Source organism: Antechinus flavipes, chromosome 5 (genome assembly GCF_016432865.1).
Source record: "Antechinus flavipes isolate AdamAnt ecotype Samford, QLD, Australia chromosome 5, AdamAnt_v2, whole genome shotgun sequence".
Classification (NCBI taxonomy): domain Eukaryota; kingdom Metazoa; phylum Chordata; class Mammalia; order Dasyuromorphia; family Dasyuridae; genus Antechinus; species Antechinus flavipes.
The window spans coordinates 141,764,862-141,784,887 of NC_067402.1; the positions used below are offsets into that span (position 1 = coordinate 141,764,862).

The following is a 20,026-nucleotide window of genomic DNA, read 5'->3' on the forward strand; positions in this document are numbered from 1 at the left end:
CCTATTTCTAAAAATGGGAGGAAGTGGTTATATATTAGCTTAGGAACAAAATTAACACAAAGAGATGCAATATCAGTTTCCTCATCTGTAAAACAGGGATCATGATAGACCTACCTCCCAGGTTTGTTGTGAGGATCAAATGAGGTAAATGTAAAGTGTTTATGTATGGTGCTTGACACCAAATACTGATTTCCTTCCTTCCCTCCTTTCTACTTTCTCCTCTCACACACATATAGCACACTCTTTCCTTATTAGGCCAACTATCAATAAATATAACAAAAGATATCAAAGTATCAACAAAACATTTAAGGATATGAAAATAAAATCAACTCAAAGTATGGGTCATAATAAAAGTGCAAGAATCTTAGGTTCCTGTTTTGATATTGCCACTTTCTATACACTTGTGACCCTATGTCATTAAACTTCCTGGGACTTCAGTTTCCTCATTTTTAAAATGAGGGGGATTGGGGCAGATGACCTGTTGAGTATTTAAAAAAAAGGTTATGATTCATTTCTCTCTTTACTATGGAAGAGATATGATAGCTGATAAGTGAGCATATAGGAACCTTGGCTCTAAGAAATCTAAAGACTGAAGAATCTGGTCCAAGGCCTAGGCCCAGTATAACCAAATTGTGCTCTGACCTAGTTACATCAAAATAATAAGAGCCTATTAGCTTCCTCCATGTTTTAAGTTCCAGAGGCTCCTTCTCTCTTTCCTTGCCTTTGCTCATATTATTCCCTATGTTTTGAATACCTATCCTTGCTATCTTCAGCAGCTGAACACCTTATTGTTGAGTCACTTGAATCATGTCCAATTCTTTGTGACCCCATTTGGGGTTTCCTTAGCAAAGATACCGAGGTGGTTTGCTATTTCCTTCTTTAGATCATTTTACAGATGAGGGTTTCTTTTCCTCATCTATAGCCCCAACTCCCAAAATATCTTCAGCTTAACTCACTCTAGCTCTCATAAATTGGCCAACAATAAGTCTCAGCCCAAGCCTAATTTGGTCATTGTTTGGTTGGATAGTTCAGATTGAATATAAATCATGTTATCATGCTTTTTGATCTACACATGATCAATTCATAAAAAATTGTCACTTAGAACAAAATATTTTAGGGGCTGCAACAAAGTACGTCATCAGACTATAAGATTAAGTGTTCAAATATCATTTTAGAGAACAGAAATATTTTTACAGGAATATCAGTGATCAACTATCAAAAACTAATTTAAAACCAAAAACCAAAAGCTTTAAAATGTCTTACATTAGCAGATCACCTTTTGTTGTTTTAGTGCCATTAAAATGAACTTATCATTAATAAATGAGAAGCAGGATATTATAATAGCAACACATTAGTAGACCGACAGTACTGAATAGATAGCAGTATAAGCAGCATATTGTAATAGAAATCAATAGACAGAAGGCCTCATAACTAGGAAGACAAGGCCTCATAGCCAGGAAGACACAGGTTCAAGTGCCATCTCTTTCAGAAAATAGCTACGTAGCCATAGGCACATTGCTCAACCTTAGTGCCTTAAGTTAGCTCTCTGTAAGATAAACTAATGATGACTCCCATACTTCTCTACCCTTCTGCAGAAGCCTTTTCATCATGGAAGTTCACTCTGGCCTCAGAAGTACTTTCTACTGGTCCCTTACTCTGATTAGTTGGTTCCTCCCAGAAATTCCACTTAAGTGCCTAGGCCAATCATGCTTTTGTTAGCACACATTAGCAGAGTGCCTGGCACACAGTAAGTTCTCAATATTTACTGACTTGTTTGTTGATGTGCTTTGACAGAGAAAGTTCCTCATCTGGAGCTCGCAACATGAATGAAAGCAAAGGTATAATTAATTAAAAGGTATCATGAATAAATAAATCACTAATGAAAACTATTGGATGTTTGTGAGAATCACTGGCTATATTCTTAAAGAAACATGTATTAGACAATACTTTTACTGTTTCAGTATCAAAAATGGTAACCCTTTGCCCATATAATGACAATCACATTGCATCACTGGCTGGGTTGTTGTGCTTTATGTGGGAATATGAAACAAATTAACGTGGGAAATGCATTAAGCATGAGAAATGGATTTGGTCCAATATGTGATTTTATCTGTATGGGCAGGCAGTTCCACGATTTAGCAATTCCTTTTATAGACTGAAGATGGGCAATTCAGCTGTCAATTATGGTCTCACATTGTTCCTAGGACACTGAGAGGCTGGCCCTTAGACACATAGTACGTATGAGAGAGGCAGGACTTACCCAACTCATCCTCATTCCAAGGTTGGCCCTTTACCTACTATTCCTGGGCATCCCTACAAGGTAGTGAAGAGAAAGTTTGGAGTCAGATCTGAGTTTGAATCTTGCCCTAGACATGTGTGTGTTCCTGAGTGCTGTTCTTAACCTGGATTTCAGTTTGCTCAACTGTAAAAAGAGTAGGTAAGTCACAGGTTAGTTGTAAGGATGAGATAATATATGTAAATTGCTTTGCTAAACTTAAAGGGATTTACAGTCAGGCAACTAGCACCTATTAAGCTCTTAAGGTATGCCAAGCATAATGCTGTAGAAGACAGGGAACATAAAATACTAACAGAGACAGCCCCTACCCTCAAGGAGCTTATGTTCTTTAAAGAAGGGAAGACAACACATATATGTAAGTGATGGCATTGGCTTCAGCTCTTTCCTCGTACCCTGCCCTGTGGAAAACTTACTCAGCAGAAATGGAAACTTTGTTAAGAAGCAAAAGCTGTCTGGTTTAGGACTCAGGGCAAATGTGACAACTTTGTTTCAAATATGTGGCACAATCTCAGCCCCCTGCCCCTGGCTGGGTGGGCAAGTACATCATGTTTTTCTGTTCCTTGTGGATAACTGCCTGTGGAAGAGTTAACTCAGCCAGTGACATCTGGTTCAGAAACTGGTATAAATATGGGACCCTTCTCCTAGCTTGCTGCTGGTCCCTTAAAGACCAAGCCCACCATGCTGTTCACACAGTTTCTTGAAATTCTTTTCTGAAGGACCCCCACTCATATCAAAATGAAGTGAAAAGGAGAAAAGGGAAATGCCAAAAGAAACTGCTCCATCATGGAGCAATCATCCATGCTAGATATTATCATCATTACTACTATTTCATGATGCTCTAGCAATACAAAAGTAAATGCTTCCTTGCTACACAGGCAGAATGAAAAGTGGCTAGGTCAGTTTCATCAGTGAAGATACAAAGAAGCATTAAAAAAAAAAGAAAGAAAGAAAAAACTTACTTTCATTTTAGAGAGAATAATAGGGTTCTTCTTTATGCATGACGTTTCTGGTGAATTTTTTTTTATACTACTGATTCCCTAATTTGGAAAACCTGCACCTCTCTCCCTCCCCTCGTTCTCTTCCCCATGAAAGGGCTAGAGCAAAGGCAAAGTGCTTCCTGGATCTGAAGAAAGGGTCTCCTACCTCTGAGGAGGAATAAACGGTAGGCAGAGGATTAAAATGAGTCCTATTTCGGCATAGAGAAAGCTTGCAACTGCTGCCCACTGCAGGGTCATGTCTGCACTTCCACTCCTGGGGAGACAAATAGACCCATTTCACTTTTCGGGCCCTCCCAGAAAGCGCGGCCAAAGGCCTCGAGGGGGCGTTCCTCCGCGGGCCCAGCAGAGAGCGGGCTCTCTGGGCCGGCAGGGATGCGAGGCCCCCGGTCTTTTTCCCTCCCCGCGGGCCCGGCAATGGGGAAGCGGTTGTGGATGGGTGTCGCTGTGCCGCTCAGGGGCGGCCGGGAGCGCTCGCTCTCCGCAAAGTTCACTCGTGGGCGGCACCGGCGCGCGCCAAGTTCACGGTTGGAGGGGCAGGGAGAGGGGGGCGGCCAGGCTAGGGGAGAGAGCACCCGGAAGGACCCGCGCGGGCAGGAGTTGGGGCACAGCGCGCCCCAGTCTGGGCCAGGGCTCTTCGCTTCCCGCGTACTCAGCCGCCGGGGCCGAGCGAGGACTGGGCAGGGACGGCCGAGGGCAAAGAGAGCCCCAAGGCCGAACCATGTTCGGGCTCGGAAGAGGAAGTCCTCGGTTTCCCTAACTCTGCTTACCTCTACCAGGCGGCCCGGATCCGTGACAGCGGCGGTGCTGCTGCAGGTGCTGCTGGTGCCCCTGCGCGGGGACGTCAGACGCTGCGGCAGGGGATGGTTGGGGGAGGGGAAGGGGAGGAGGAGGAGGAGTAGGGAGGAAGGGAGAGTGCAGTCTGAGTCCCAGAGGGGAAGTGGAACCTTTCCTCGGCCTGCTGCTTCTTCTATCCAAGCCTGTAGGTGGAGGGGAACACTCTCTAGTAACTTTGGTGGTGGCAAATCATTATGTTTATTGGTAATTATCTTAATTGCTAGTGGTGGGGTTAGGGGTGATTCATTACTGGTTGGCTCTTCCTCATCCCCAACCATACACATACCTCCTTTAGGCCAAAAGGATGGGATAGAATTAAGGACCAGCGTTAGAGAGATTGCTTAGGATTAGATTGAGAGCTGAGAGGCCTTCTGGTCCAGCAGACTCATTTTACAAATGAGGAAATGGAGGCTCAGAAAGTCCTAGGTCCTAGGTGTCTTGCTTCCAGGCCATTTCCTCTGACACCACATCACCTGGCCTTAAGCTTCTAGGACACCGGAATTTCTAGACTAATTTTATTTATTGCCAGGATGCCATGTATAAATGGTGACGCTATTAAGGAAATAATTAGTGAGAAATCTTGAAGTCGGAATTGGCAATTTTCTTTTCTGAAAGATTTTGTTCTTGAGAATTAGTACTACTTTGTGTCAGATCTTCCCCTAGTCTTCTTTCCTGCCTTCCCATATGTCCCCCTCTGTTTAGTTTTGGGGATTTGTGGCTATGCTACCCCAACAGCCTGACTAAGGAAGTGCCAAGACCACGGCAAAGCCTGTGAGACCATGTAGCTCGGTGTGACAACACTGCATCCCTCAAGATTAGAGACTTTTGTTCCTTATGTTACTGCTCTTTCTTGGGTCTCCTCCTGCCTATTAGACCAATTCTTTTGTCTCTTCCTCTAAGTCTTACCCTCTCTAATCTTTGGTGTCTCATAGAACTCTGTCTTGGATCATCTTCTCTTTCTGCACTCTGCTACTTGGCGGTCACCCCCAGGAACAATTACAAAATTGTTTGTCATTCAAGGCCTTTAATATACTCCTTAGTTCCCTACCCTCAGTCTTTCTATATCTTACCCTGACATACTTTTTTTTTCTAGTAAATTTATTTTTAATATACATTGCTTTAATCACATTGGGGAAGAAAAATCAAAGCAAAAGGAAAACAGAGAAAAAAACAACAAAAAAATAGGTGAACATAGTCTGTGTCAATTTGTATTTAGCCTCCCTAAGTTCTTTTTCTTGATGCAGATGGTATTTTCTGTCCAGTGTCTATTGAGATTGCTTTGCATCACTGAACCACTGAAAAGAACAAAGTATTTCATAGTTGATCTAAACATATTCTTGCTGTTATTGTGTACAACTTTTTTCTGGTTCTGCTTGTTTCACTCAGTATCTGTTTGTATAAATCTTTCCAGGCCTTTCTAAAATCAGTTTGTAAATGATTTTTTATATAATAATATTCCATTACTTTCATATACCATGAATTATTCAGCTATTCCTCAATTGATGGTCATCTCATTTTTCAGTTCTTTGCTACTACAAAAAGAACTGCTGCAAACATTTCTGTACATGTGGGTCCTTTCCCCGCCTTTATTATTTCCTTGGAATACAGACCTAGTAGTAGTACTGCTGGTTCAAAGGGTATGTAGTTTTGTATCCCTTTGAGCATAGTTTCAGATTGCTCTCCAGAATGGTTGGATCATTTCACAACTCCAACAATGCTTCAGTATGTGTTTTCCCACATCCCCTCCAGCATTTTATCTTTTCCTGTCACCTTAGCCAACTTGCTATGAAGTGGTACTTTGGCACTATTTTAATTTGTATTTGTCTAATCAATAGAGCATTTTTCATATAACTAGGCTTTAATTTCTCCATCTGAAAATTGTCCCTGACATTCTTAAATGACACTGGCCACTTTTCCACAAACAGGACACTATCCTTCAGATTTTCTTAGTTTACTTTGTCTAGTTCTTTTTTTCCTCCCTAACAGTCTTCCTAATATCATATCTGTTTGTGTACATATGGTTTTCATCACATTTCTTATTTCAAGTACTAGGAATTGCTTGGGACATATGCAAGTTAAAACCCAGGTCCTAGCAGGATGAATATAGAAAGTCTTAGAGAGACTTACATGAACTGATGCTGAGTGAAATAAGCAGAACCAGGAGATCATTATACACTTCAACAACAATACTGTATAAGGATGTACTCTGATGGAAGTGGATATCTTCGACAAAGAGAAGATCTAATTCAGTTCCAATTGATTAATGATGGACAGAATCAGCTACACCCAGAGAAGGAACACTGGGAAATAAATGTAAACTGTTTGCATTTTTGTTTTTCTTCCCAGGTTATTTTTACCTTCTCAATCCAATTCTCCCTGTGCAACAAGAGAACTGTTCGGTTCTGTACACATATAGTGTATCTAGGATATACTATAATATATTTGACATGTATAAGACTGCCTGCCATCTAGGGGAGGGGATGGAGGGAGGGAAGGGAAAAATCGGAACAGAAGTGAGTGCAAGGGATAATGTTGTAAAAAATTACCCAGGCACATGTACTGTCAATAAAAAGTTATAATTATATTAAAAAAATACCCAGGTCTTTTCTGTCTCTGAGTCCAATATTTTATTTATTATGCCACCTTGTTTCCATGACCTTGTATGTATTAAGTATTTTTTAAATGCTGAATTGAATCCCCAGTATTTAACAGTGGATAACTTCATGTCTCATCAATTAATCAACGAGCACTTATTTAGCAGGTATCAAGAAGGTTTCTACCAAGATCTCACATTTTAATGGAAAGTTTTAATAGTTCTAACAATACAATTTTAGTTGGAATATGTATAGAAAAATAAATTGTATTATAATATTCCAGAGCATAAGAACCATCTTGCAAAAAAAAAAGTATTTGCTTAAGAACAAGTTTCAAGTTAAAATAGTTTTTAAATAACAATGATATCATGTTTTGAATTTATTTGCTAATATAGTGAAGTATAAATATTTGCTGTCGACATCCAAAATAATTATAGGAATGAACTAATTTCAATATAAAATACTTAATTGTAGTAGTGGCACATTCTTCACTACTGATAATTAAGCAGTTTTTTCCCTCCACAAACCCCATGTCCATATGATAAAAATCTCATAGCAAAGAACTCAATGTTATCAATCAATGAAAAGCACAAAAATACCAAAACTTGCTTATCAAAACCAGCATAATGTATTAAAAAAAAAGACAAATTGATTTTTTTGTTTTCAACCAAGTATGATGGGCTTAAACCTTTTACCATCCATTACTAAAAACATTCATCCTTAAGATGACAATATAGACATTTCAGCTAGGAAAGTATTTCAAAGATGGTAAAGGGAATGCCATTTAAGTTTTTCAGGAATATGTGTTTATCAAGCTCTTTCAATTTCTCCAAAGACTGGAAGTCACGGAAATTGTTAATGCCATTTTTAGAATTTCAAGAAGTCTTGGATATATGTGTTAGAAACAAGTAAATCTGATTAAAATGACTAATTTTAATGGAACTTATTTTAAATTTGCTTCCATGAATGTAGAATTCAATAAAACACTTTGAATTTGGTTTTTCAAATGGAACTTGTGTCACTCTGTAGGAGCAATTTTATACAAATTTTTAGTTCTCCACTTCTGAGGATTTTTGTGCTGTTTTTGTAATTTATTTGCAGTTATTTTCATTAATTTGCAGCAATTTTTATGTCCTCTTATAGGAACTATATTAAAATCATGAATGTTTTACTTTAAAATGTTTCTCTCAAAAATATGAATTATGATTTCAGAAAAAAATCATAAAATGACATTACTAGTGAACATTATTTGTGAACTATTTAAGATTTAAAGAAATCAAACATTAAAAAAACTCCCACAATTGATTTTTGTCAAAAATAAACTATACATTATATATCTGACACAGTTTTTACATGCTATAATGGTCTGTAAGATAATCCAAAACAGCAGTTGTACTTGACAGAGCATTAAACACCTTTTTTTCTTGCTTTGATGTTATTCTTTCCATCATGTACATTAAATGATGATGAAAGCACATAAAAGGTGTGCCGTGCTCAAGAGCAATGTCAACCCAATCCCAGATGCATTTCAAGGGAGTTTCTTTATATCCAGCAAACATAGCAGGATTTGCTAAAAGTCCTCTCGCAACCATTATACCTGTTTAAAAAGTATGAGAAATATTGATAAATTACCATGAATAATATTAGGAACACCTTCATCATAATTGATTTCTTTGGCTTTTAAACTCTTCAGGTAGTTGATTTGTAACACCTCGTAGGTATTTTCACATTTGTTTCATGCTGTCCATGAAGGTTTCTTGGCAAAGATACTGGAGTGGTTTGCCATTGAAGTGATTTGCCCAGGGACACATAGCTAGTACTGTCTGAGGCCAAATCTGAACTCGGGTCTTCCTGCTTCCAGGCCCAATGCTCTGTCCACTGAGCCACCTGGCAGATTCTATTTTATATTTTATTTGTTTATACATATCCTTCTCTACTAACTTGGAAGCCCTTTTAAGGGAGTAGTTATGGCTCATTTATCATTATATCCTGCTTGATATTCAGGCTTCTGCCTGCAAGGAATAGTAATGATAATAAATATTTGATTTAAAGAGAATGTAAACAAAATTCATATGGAACAATAAAGTCGAGAATCTCAAGGGAATTAATGAAAAAAAATCAAATGAAGGTGGTCTAGCTGTACCTGATCTAAAATTATATTATAAAGCAGCAGTCACCAAAACCATTTGGTATTGGCTTAGAAATAGATTAGTTGATCAGTGGAAAAAGTTAGGTTCACAAGACAGAATAGTCAACTATAGCAATCTAGTGTTTGACAAACCCAAAGATTCTAAATTTTGGGATAAGATTTCACTATTTGATAAAAACTGCTGGGATAACTGCAAATTAGTATGGCAGAAATTAGGCAAGGACCCACACTTAACACCACATACCAAGATAAGATCAAAATGGGTCCATGACCTAGGCATAAAGAACGAGATTATAAATAAATTAGAGGAACATAGGATAGTTTATCTCTCAGACTTGTGGAGGAGAAAGAAATTTGTGACCAAGATGAACTAGAGACCATTACTGATCACAAAATAGAAAATTTTGATTATATCAAATTAAAAAGCCTTTGTACAAACAGAACGAATGCAAACAAGATTAGTAGGGAAGCAACAAACTGGGAAAACATCTTTACAATTAAAGGTTCTGATAAAGGCCTCATTTCCAAAATATATAGAGAACTGACTCAAATTTATAAAAAATCAAGCCATTCTCCAATTGATAAATGGTCAAAGGATAGGAACAGACAATTTTCAGATGAAGAAATTGAAACTATTACCACTCACATGAAAGAGTGTTCCAAATCACTATTGATCAGAGAAATGCAAATTAAGACAACTCTGAGATATCACTACACACCTGTCAGATTGGCTAAGATGACAGGAAAAAATAATGATGAATGTTGGAGGGGATGCGGGAAAACGGGGACACTGATGCATTGTTGGTGGAGTTGTGAACGAATCCAGCCATTCTGGAGAGCAATCTGGAATTATGCCCAAAAAGTTATCAAACTGTGCATACCCTTTGATCCAGCAGTGTTTCTATTGGGCTTATACCCCAAAGAGATACTAAAAAAGGGAAAGGGACCTGTATGTGCCAAAATGTTTGTAGCAGCCCTGTTTGTAGTGGCTAGAAACTGGAAAATGAATGGATGCCCATCAATTGGAGAATGGCTGGGTAAATTGTGGTATATGAATGTTATGGAATATTATTGCTCTGTAAGGAATGACCAGCAGGATGAATACAGAGAGGCTTGGAGAGACCTACATGGACTGATGCTAAGTGAGATGAGCAGAACCAGGAGATCATTATACACTTCGACAATGATATTGTATGAGGATGTATTCTGATGGAAGTGGATTTCTCTGACAAAGAGACTTAAATGAGTTTCATTGGATAAATGATGGACAGAAACAGCTACACCCAAAGAAGAAATACTGGGAAATGAATGTGAACTATTTGATTTTTGATTTTCTTCCCGAGTTATTTTTACCTTCTGAATCCAATTCTCCCTGTGCAGCGGGAGAACTGTTCGGTTCTGCAAATATGTATTGTATCTAGGATAAACTGCAACATATTTAACATATATAGGACTGCTTGTCATCTTGGGGTGGGGGAGGAGGGAGGGAGGGAAAAAAACGAAACATAAAGTGATTGAAAGGGATAATGCTGTGTAAAAATTATCCTGGCATGGATTCTGTCAATACAAAGTTATTATTAAATAAAATTAAATTAAAAAAAAAAAGACAAGTAGAGAGAAAGAAATATAGACTATAAAAAAAAATAAAGAGAATGTAAAAATCAATAGTTAGAAGACCTCAGTAAAGCAGAGTAAATGCATTTGAAGACTATCATGACAAATCTTCATAATACTATTATTGCATCATACCCAGTGTATTACTTCCAAAGAAGTTATTTGTCTTACTATCCTAAAACAGCTGTATTAAATGGAAGCTCATCCAACAAACTCTAAAAATCCTATTTTCTCATGGTAAGCAAACAACCCTGGGTTCTTGAAGCCTGGGCCAGCTTTACTAAGTTATAAGCAGGAATGATGTTGCAATAATAGAGTAATCTGCTATCTGAGAACAAACTAGTTATATTCACTGGGTAACTTCACAGCAAATCAAGAAATGGATAAAACAGTAAAATGTCTCCGAGCCCTGCATTGTTGTTCACTTGTTTTGAATCTTCATGACCCCATTTGGGGGCAAACATACTGGAGCTGTTTGCCATTTCTTCATTCAGGTCATTTTACAAATGAGGAAACTGAGGCAAACAGTTAAGTGACCTGTCCAGGGTTACACAGTAAATGTCTGAGGCCAGATGTGAATTCAGTTCTTCCTGACTACAGGCCCACTGTTCTATCTACTATGTAGTCCTGCATAGTTGCCTTCAACTGGAAGAGGGCTGAAGGGGCATATACTTTTGAGACCAGTCACAATCACCACTTTTATTTTTAATGTATGATTTTTGTTCATTAACCAGAGTTGGCACTCTGTAAGACAAACTAAACTATGTTCATATTGTCACTTTAAAATAAATGAAACCCAAAAGATATAATGAAACTGTGGCCAAATGGAAGGCTATCTTGCAAATTTACCTCGGAGAGGTAAAGAAGCAGGCTGAATTGATGTCATGTACCCCCAAATAACAATCATTTCCAGTAACTTGGTAATCTCATCTTGTACTGCTCATGGTAAGCACCCACCCTATGGAAAGAACCACAGTTTATACCCTACTAAGGGTAAAGAAGAAAATTCTATGAAGACCTAAATTAGGTTCTCAAAAATCAAATCGGCATATATCAACTCTTTGCCTTATTGAGAAAGGGAATAATGATTAAAAAAAGCAAAAAACAAATCCAAAACTCATGGAAGCTCCATGAGTGTACATAATATCTTCACTAAATAATAGTATCTTCACTCAGTGGCAGACTTTTAATGGCACTACAAAAAAAAAAAAAATGAAATTGAGTATAAGGAGATAGGAAACAACTGGAAACTCTGGTATTCTTATCAGTCAGCCACATGAAGCTAGATCACCAGTTGGTTAGAACAAAGGTCAACTGAAATTTTTAAAAAACAGATGGAAATGAGGAGGAACTGCTTTTGATGACTGAAGCTCTAATTCTTTCTGATGACTTTGAAAACTGGACAATTTTTTTTTAAGTGTCACCAATTCTTAATTAGCAGATGAAACACCTTTAGCACAGTAAGACTTAAAATTCCCAATGCCACCTGAATCAATAAACACAATATTGCAAAACAGAAAAATGTGGCAATCATAAGCTGCAATGGTTGAGTGGAAAGTAATTTGCAAAATAGTTCGGGAGCTTGACAAATGAGAGTAACTGCACAAAACTGAAAATCAATGTTTTGCTGGACCATACATAGTTGTTATAAGGGAGGACTTCTTATTAGAGATGAGAATGGGTTAGTGGGTAATGAAGAAGGACCAAAAATGTCTAAATATTTTTTAAATGCCCAGAAGAAAATAAATGTAGAAGGGGACTCAAACTGAATTTTGTTAATTAATAATTTAAAAAACAGTGTAATATAATAGAACCTTTAGTTTCTTATTTAATCTTTTAAAAATGTTTTCTATACTAAAACTATTTGTTGAATAAGTTCATAATTTTTTCCCCACACAAAGGAATTAAGAAATGAACCTATGGAAAGCTTAAAATGAAATCAGAGAAACCCAATTATTATTTAATGTTAATCTGTAAATGAAAGTAGGACAACAATTAGAAAAGAAAAAGTGGGAACATCTGCTAACCTTTTGGTTATTTTCAATAACAATAAAAATGGATTGAACACATTCTGACTCTTTTACTGCCTTCCCTGATATTCTAAGTGATGAACTGGCAGTTGCAATTAAAATCAAATTGGAAAGAGTGCCTTCTACAAAATAGGAACTTATAAAAATGAAACTTTGAACCAAGTTCAGGAAGTTGCTGTGGTAGCAAGGATCTACCGCTGAATATGCAAAATGGGAACCCTTGGATTAGATTCTTGCTTAATAACTTGGGCAAATCACTTCTTGGGACCTCAAATTTACTCATTTGGAAAATGAAGTGGTTTGACTAGGTTCTCTCTCAAGTGTCTTCTAGCTCAAATACATAATCTGTTTCAAACTGGTTGTTGTCATCAACAGCCACCTCTAATGCCATTATCTCCCCATTATGCTATATGCTTACAAACCAAACAACCATAGTATCAGTGGCTAGGTCAATGAAAGACATTAGCTGGATAAGCCAATCTTCTACTGGGTGCTTCAGTCAACTAGTAGGTCATCTGGAAACATATTATCCACTAAGTGATGTAAGGATAGGAAAACAACTACATTTATCTCACCTGAAGCATTATTCTATTATTTATTAAATAAGAGTTAATAGGATGAGTCTGAAAGGTGCCTAGCTTAAATTAGGCTATTGGGAGAATATGGCTCACTGTTAAACAAAAACTACAACTACATTAATTTCTTAAGACAATTAAAAAGATTAAACTCTCCTTCCCTAATTTAAGTACTGGTTTCTTACCATTTGTCCCAGTTATTTCTTGAACATTTTCTGCTTCCTTTAAACTTTTAATGTCTCCATTAGCAATTATAGGTACAGATAAATTTTCTTTAATTATTTTAATTGCATCATAGTGTACTGGCTGGTGTCTTTCTTCAATATTTCTCCCATGAACTGTAATCCAGGAAACTCCTGTTGCTTCAGCTTTCCGACAAAGATCTACAGTTCTTGTAAGATCATCATGGATCCTAAAATTCCAAAACATTTTATAGCACATGAAGAGGTAAAGAAATGATAAACAAATGAAAACTGTTATTCATATAGAGTATAATTTTATTTTCTCAGTTTTCTTAGCAAAATCCTAGAAGCATACAATGAGGTTTTATTTAGGAATGCAGTCTACTTCTGGCATTGCTATTTGACTCTTGGCACCAAGAAGATCACAGCCAAGCTATCCCATAATATCCCACATTTTTGGTTTTGTTCCTTGGGAGAAATTCCCATTTTTTATGTGCTGGCATAATGATCTAAGCTCTGTATTATAAGGACAGAAAGAACCAACTTTATACCTTCTAGCCTATTCTTTCCAGTGAGGAAAGTGAAAACTTTATCTTTTATCAATAGTCTGGTGATGTCAGAGCTCCAAAAGATGATGTACTTTTCCTTTAAAAACTTTTAAATCCTTTGACCACTTATCTATTGGGGAAGATTTGGGTCTGCATATTCGCATGAATGGTCTCTCTATCTTGGCTATCAGAAATAAAGGGTACTCCTCACATCCCCACTCCACAACTGACCTCTTCCCTTCTTATCCTAGTTATCTTGATTTTTTTTTTTTAATAATTTTTTATTGATAGAACACATGCCAGGGTAATTTTTTACAGCATTATCCCTTGCATTCATTTCTGTTCCAATTTTTCCCCTCCCTCCCTCCACCCCTTCCCCCAGATGGCAAGAGTCCTTTACATGTTGAATGGGTTGCAGTATATCCTAGATACAATATATGTGTGCAGAACCAAACAGTTTTCTTGTTGCACAGGGAGAATTGAATTCAGAAGGTATAAATAACCCGGGAGGAAAAACATAAATGCAAGCAGTTTATATTCATTTCCAGTGTTCTTTCTCTGGGTGTTATCTTGATTTGTTTTTAAAGGAGACTATAGGAATTCTAAGGCTTTTGTACAGAAGTATCAGTTTGACTGAATTTGATAACATTGTTCCTGGTGAGGTAAAGCAATATGATAATAGCAGCAATAACAAGTATTTATGAAGTTCTACTATGTGTTAGGTCACTAAGATTTAGATAAGACATATTATATTCCCTCCCCTCAAAGAGTTTATTAATCAAGTGGAAGAATAAGACACAAAGCAGATAGCATAATATACAGCAAAGACTTTCAAGAGCTACCAAAAAAAAGCGTGAGGAGCCTGGAATAAGGATTTACTTCTATAGATGGTAGCACTTGACCTGGACTTTTAAAAGGTAAAGGTGGTAAGGGTGGACACTCCAGGCACAGGGAACCATGTGCGCAAAGGCCAGGGCAAAAGGCTGTCCAATTTGGATGAAGTGCAAAGCATGTCAAGAGTTAACAATATCAGATAAAGCTGGAAAAAGGTAGGATACCATTTGCATTTTAATTTATATCAAATAACCAATTGGACTTCATTTTTAACTTTTTTTTTTTTTTTTTTTTTTTTTTTTTTTTTTGTTGTTGTTGTTGTTGTTAAAGCAACTGGGATTTTTGAGGCCAGATTTGAAATCAGGTCCTCCTGACTTCAGGGCTGGTATTCTCTCCACTGTATCACCTAGATGCCACCCATTTTTACTTTTTAGCAGACTGTTTTGGTATTAAAACTTTTTTGGTAGATATCTCTATCTAGAAAAAAGATAATGTGATCTTAATTGTTTACTCTTGAGTAAAATTTTCCTAGTCAATTGGTTGCTGAAAACAGACTCGTTTTACCCTACTTCGAGTTTTCACATTTTAACAGAGATCCTCTGTATCTTTATACTGAAGCAAAAAAGAAAAAGAAAAAAGAAAAAAAGCCATCAGTATATTCATAATTCTATTACCCACATTCCAAATTAAAAATAAAAAATACACTATCTTCGTCCATCTAATAAAAAAATTATTTTTATATATAAAACAATATTGACCATTCAAACTAAATACTTTGACAAAAAGTACTATTTATTTATAATAAAATGAACCTTGTCAATAGATTAAAACATACAAAATTTTTTTTACCTTATTTTAATGGACACTGAAAACTTTGGATTTTCCACTTGACTTTTTACTTGTTTAACCATATCTCGAACAAGTTCAGGTTTATTTATTAAACATGCTCCATATCCTTCTGTTATGGCCCATCTTAAATAAGAACAAAATGAAAAATGTATATCACAGGAGGAGTTTTTAGTCTGGAAATATGAAAGAGAGAGAGAGATAAAGAGAGAGAGAGAGAGTCAAAGACAGAGAGAGACAGAGTCAGAGACAGAGACAGAGTGTGTGTCTGTGTGTGTGTAATCGTGGAAGTAGAAGATAACAAACACTACCAGATATAAAATGCATTATTTTATACACATAAAAATATTTCTTTCACTTACATAGTTGGAAGAGAACAGATAATAAAGTTTTAGAGTTATATTGCACTCTAGCAACACTAATAAGCCTTATTTAACTCATTTGTAGGTATTGATTTCATTGCATTCAAAAACTTTTATTTATTTTTTAGTATTATAACATTGAAATTATTGAAATATAACATCTAGTTATTTTCTAAGTACTTCTTACTGATAGTCATAGTTACCATGCAACTGTAAATATTGTATTTTGAAAAAAAAAATTTGCCTTAAAAAAACAAGGGAGTGAATTACAAGAAAACGTGTGGAGACTTTCCAAATCATAGAATTATATATTTTAGAACTTAAAAATATATTTGAAGCAGCATTAAAACATGTCATTTTCTTTTTCTATACATTGGAATCTCACTAAAAAACAATGTACTTGGGTTCATACTATGATGCCTTACAATGAGGTCTTCTGATGTATGCAGTCCTTATGCAGGACTCAACAAGAGAAATATACATAATACCAAATTCAATTAGCAAAATGAAACTACAAAAATACCCTAGTATTTATTACATTAGTCCTATTAACTCTCTGGAACAATAGGTCTCAACATCCCATCAAAATTTTTTTTCTCTATCAGATTATCTGATTTCCAATTTAGAATATTCATGCTTTATATTTTATTTTATATGAATTAATGTCCTTTTGAATTTTGGAAAACTAGAAAGATATTTTACCATGTTCATATAGATTTTCCTAATCTTTTCAGTAATTTCTTCCAACTTCTTTGAGTTTTACCTCTGAGGGCAACCACAGTTAATGTCTATTCCATTCGCATAAGGACAGACTATTCGGGCAGCATCAGATAAAAGTTGTGCATCATTAGCAGCAAATTGAACAATCAGCGGACAATCACCTGATAAAACAAACACCTCATCATTACAATTCAGAAGAAATATGGTGGAATATTAAAAATAACAATCAGAAATTGCCCATGTATTGTCAGACAATATTAACTACATTCAATCTATTAAAACACTTATCCAGATAGGATTACATTTTAAAGTAGAATCAGATGTGAGCCTTCTGAAAATGCATGAGGAGATGAGGATTTATCTCTTTTCTCATGAAAGTATTTGTCTCTAATGCTATCTTTTAGAAGAAATAGGATGGGAGAAAATAACCACTCATCTTGTATTTTTTTCCTTTACACTACTATTGAGAAGATACTTAACAAATTTGTTGACTGCATATTAATTTTTTGAAAAAAATTAAGAGGAAAACAAACTAACTTTGTGACAAACTTTTATTGCCATCTGCCTAAACTAATCCAATAGTCCAGTAAGTCTATAAGCATTTATTCTACTATGTACCAAGCACTGATGATATTAAAAAACCCAATTCCTGCTCTCCAAAAACAGTTTTATGGGGGAGACAAAATACAAACAAGCAATATATAGAATAAACTGGAGGTAATCAGAAGGTAGGCAAATAAGAAGATTGGAAAAGCTTCTTATAGAATGTGGGATTTTAGCTGACTTGAAGAAAGTCAAGAGATGGAAAGAAGGGATTTGAAACACAGGGGACAGGGGACAAAAATGCTGGGAGAGGGGAGATGTGTTTTGTTTAAGGAATAGCAAGAAGGTTGCTATCACTGGGTTGTGGAGAGTGTAGAGAGGAATACGGATAAAAAGGATGTTTTTAAAAAAAATTTCACAAAACTTATATATAATAGACTGTGCATACCTTTGTTTGTGGTGAATTCACTATCTCTGGCTTTTATAGATCGGACAAAATCAGCAGCAACTATCATTGGAGTATAACACAGATCACAGTTGTATTTCCTTACTAGTGTCCTGAAAGCCAATCTGTGAGCAAATGAATATTTTAATCCAGCATCTCCAAAGTTCTATGATTCAATTTACTTCTAATGTTCCTAAGCATAAATTAAGGTAAGAAATATTTATTAAGTTTAACAAAATAATAGGAAGAAGTTATATTTAATAGTTTAAATTGTCAGTTTAAAAATATCAATGTTAATTTCAAAAGTAATATAAAAGAATAGGTTTTGTTATGTATTGAATAAAGTGAAATTTAGTAAGTTTTTTTAAACTACCTGTCAATCACTGGCGAATGACTCAACTGGATTTTCTAGTTTAAAAGATAATGGCACTATGAAGGCTATTCATACAAGTAATCAAAGAGGTCTCATAAAAACACATGGATTAGGTTGTAGGTTAGATTATGATGTGAACCAGTAGCAAATGAATTCTTAACATGATTATATTCAGAAGTGGTAGTAGAAAATTTATTAGGTGCATATTTAACTATGTTAAGGGACAAAGAGATGAGATTTCCATGCCTTTTGAAAGCCTTTAATGGTTATCTTTTCCATGAAGCCTTACCAGGTAATTGCAACTAAGTGATCTCGTCCTTTTTTTGAACCTCTATAGCACAAGTTAAAATAAATTTTTTCATCACCAAAATTCACAAACTTTAGAAGTCCCTAGGTCAAGTTAATGTCTAAAAATAATAATGTTTTTAATGGCAAATAGTAGCAAAAATAGAAATTTTATAGTATCTACTTCTTTTACTTAGCAGCTAATCTAAATGGTATATGGGCAGAGGCAGAAAGCACAAGTTTTAATTTGTGGAAAGAGTTAACCTAATCTGTACTTCCCCAAAGAGACTTTTATTGTATTTGTAATGAACTTTATATTTCTGCTATACTTAAATCATCCTGCTTTATAACTGCTGATTATTATATGGTTGCTGGGGCATTTTTTTAGTTGAATGTTTCAGAAAAGGTCACTTGTAATGCCAGTTGTTTGAAGGTGAGGATGGCAAATGGTAAATATACTTCCAAAAAGAAAAGGCACAGAAAATGTAAAACATAATAATTCACCATACTTACTTTGAATATCGAACCATAGGAGCACATATTTTTACCAGGTGCCCAGAATGAAACATTTCCAGTGGATCTCTTATTCTTTCTTGGCATTGTATAGTTTTTCTGTAATCACTACTCATGAATACCAGTTTTAAAAAAAATTCTGAAAAAGATAATTGGTTTTCATATAGAAACATGCTTTTTATTAGATATACTTCTAGTACATGGTTATTAAAGGCCTATTATAGGAAAGCCATTTTCTTAGGCAATGGGGAATATATTGACAAAACAATTTGTGCCTTCAATGGGCTTATTTCCTACCAGAAGAAAGTAATATGCAAATTCTAATATTGCAAGGAATCTGTAATTTTATTGATGTAGGACAAATAATATAGATCAAAACCCATTTATATCATTTTATCTTGTGCAGTTCTCTTCTATGTCTTTTTCCAGTTTTGGCTTGGGGCTTCCACTGGACATGATATGAGCTCTCCCCCATGTTTATCTGAAATCATGTGAATAACATAGCATATGGGATATTCCATCAGTTATCCCTCATGTAAAGAACATACACCTGCACACACAGACATATAAAGTTTTCATACCATTAATTGAGTTAGATTTGTTGACAAAGTTTTTTCCTGATCTTCCAAGATCTTACAAATGGTATACAAATTTAGTTGATCATTAAAATCAATAGTTTTGGAGTACTTAGATGGATAGAGCAACAGCCCTGAAATCAGGAGGACCTGAGTTCAAATTTGAACTCAGACACTTAACACTTCCTAGTTGTGTGACCCTGGGCAAGTCACTTAACCCCAATTGCCTCAGCAACAATAACAAAAAAAAAAAAATCAGTAGTTTTTAGCATTTTGTAAAATGATGCTATCTTTACTAGATACAGGTAACACTTCCTTGTTTTGAATATTTACATTTAATTGTGAAATTATTATAGCTACATTTCTTGTACAAGTTTTTAGAGTTGAGGTTAGTCCTCATCTAAACACCTGATCTATTAAGTCTCTATTCCATGAAAAGCAGATCCTTTTTTGACAATGTTTCATTCAAGATGGCATTAAACCAAGGAATTTGGTTTGAGTCATTCAAGTGTTTATTCAGTATATATTTTTAAGTACTTCCTATATACAACGATTCCTGTTAGACACTGAAGATGACAAAAATAATTGTCATTTAGAAAATACTTTAAATTCTTCAATGTGTTTTTCCACTCCTTCAAGCCTACAATGAGGTAAGTGTTACTACTGTTACCTTTATTTTACAAATAAGGAAACTGAGGCACAAAACTCTT

The 20,026-nt window shown here is 35.7% G+C and overlaps 2 protein-coding genes across 2 annotated transcripts in view; both read right to left on the reverse strand.

Annotated features, from left to right (window-relative positions):
• Positions 1-4,160, reverse strand: part of BCAP29 (B cell receptor associated protein 29) — a 55,754-nt gene extending 51,594 nt beyond the window's left edge. The window contains exons 1-2 of the mRNA XM_051962059.1: positions 4,062-4,160; positions 3,440-3,547 (exon numbers count right to left, since the gene is read on the reverse strand). Of these exons, the coding sequence (XP_051818019.1) occupies positions 3,440-3,531 (92 nt within the window). The 5' untranslated portion in view covers positions 3,532-3,547; positions 4,062-4,160. The remainder of the gene's footprint in view (positions 1-3,439; positions 3,548-4,061) is intronic.
• A 2,571-nt stretch (positions 4,161-6,731) lies between these two features.
• DUS4L (dihydrouridine synthase 4 like) lies at positions 6,732-18,872 on the reverse strand. The gene is made up of 6 exons (XM_051962058.1): positions 18,742-18,872; positions 17,574-17,695; positions 16,626-16,743; positions 15,504-15,626; positions 13,276-13,502; positions 6,732-8,319 (listed from the first exon to the last, which is right to left on the reverse strand). The coding sequence occupies exons 1-6, from the start codon at positions 18,855-18,857 to the stop codon at positions 8,072-8,074; spliced, it is 954 nt and encodes a 317-aa protein (XP_051818018.1). The 5' UTR covers positions 18,858-18,872; the 3' UTR covers positions 6,732-8,071.
• Positions 18,873-20,026: the final 1,154 nt, after the last annotated feature.

What these genes read in the sequence shown, in the direction of transcription:
- DUS4L (XM_051962058.1), bottom strand. Translation starts at nt 18,857, where the DNA reads ATGAGTAGTGATTACAGAAAAACTATACAATGCCAAGAAAGAATAAGA. An exon ending in TCAGTGTCCATTAAAATAAG is followed by an intron (nt 13,503 to 15,503) that starts GTAAAAAAAATT and finishes TTGGAATTTTAG; the next exon opens with GATCCATGATGATCTTACAA. An exon ending in AGAAATAACTGGGACAAATG is followed by an intron (nt 8,320 to 13,275) that starts GTAAGAAACCAG and finishes CTTTTTAAACAG; the next exon opens with GTATAATGGTTGCGAGAGGA.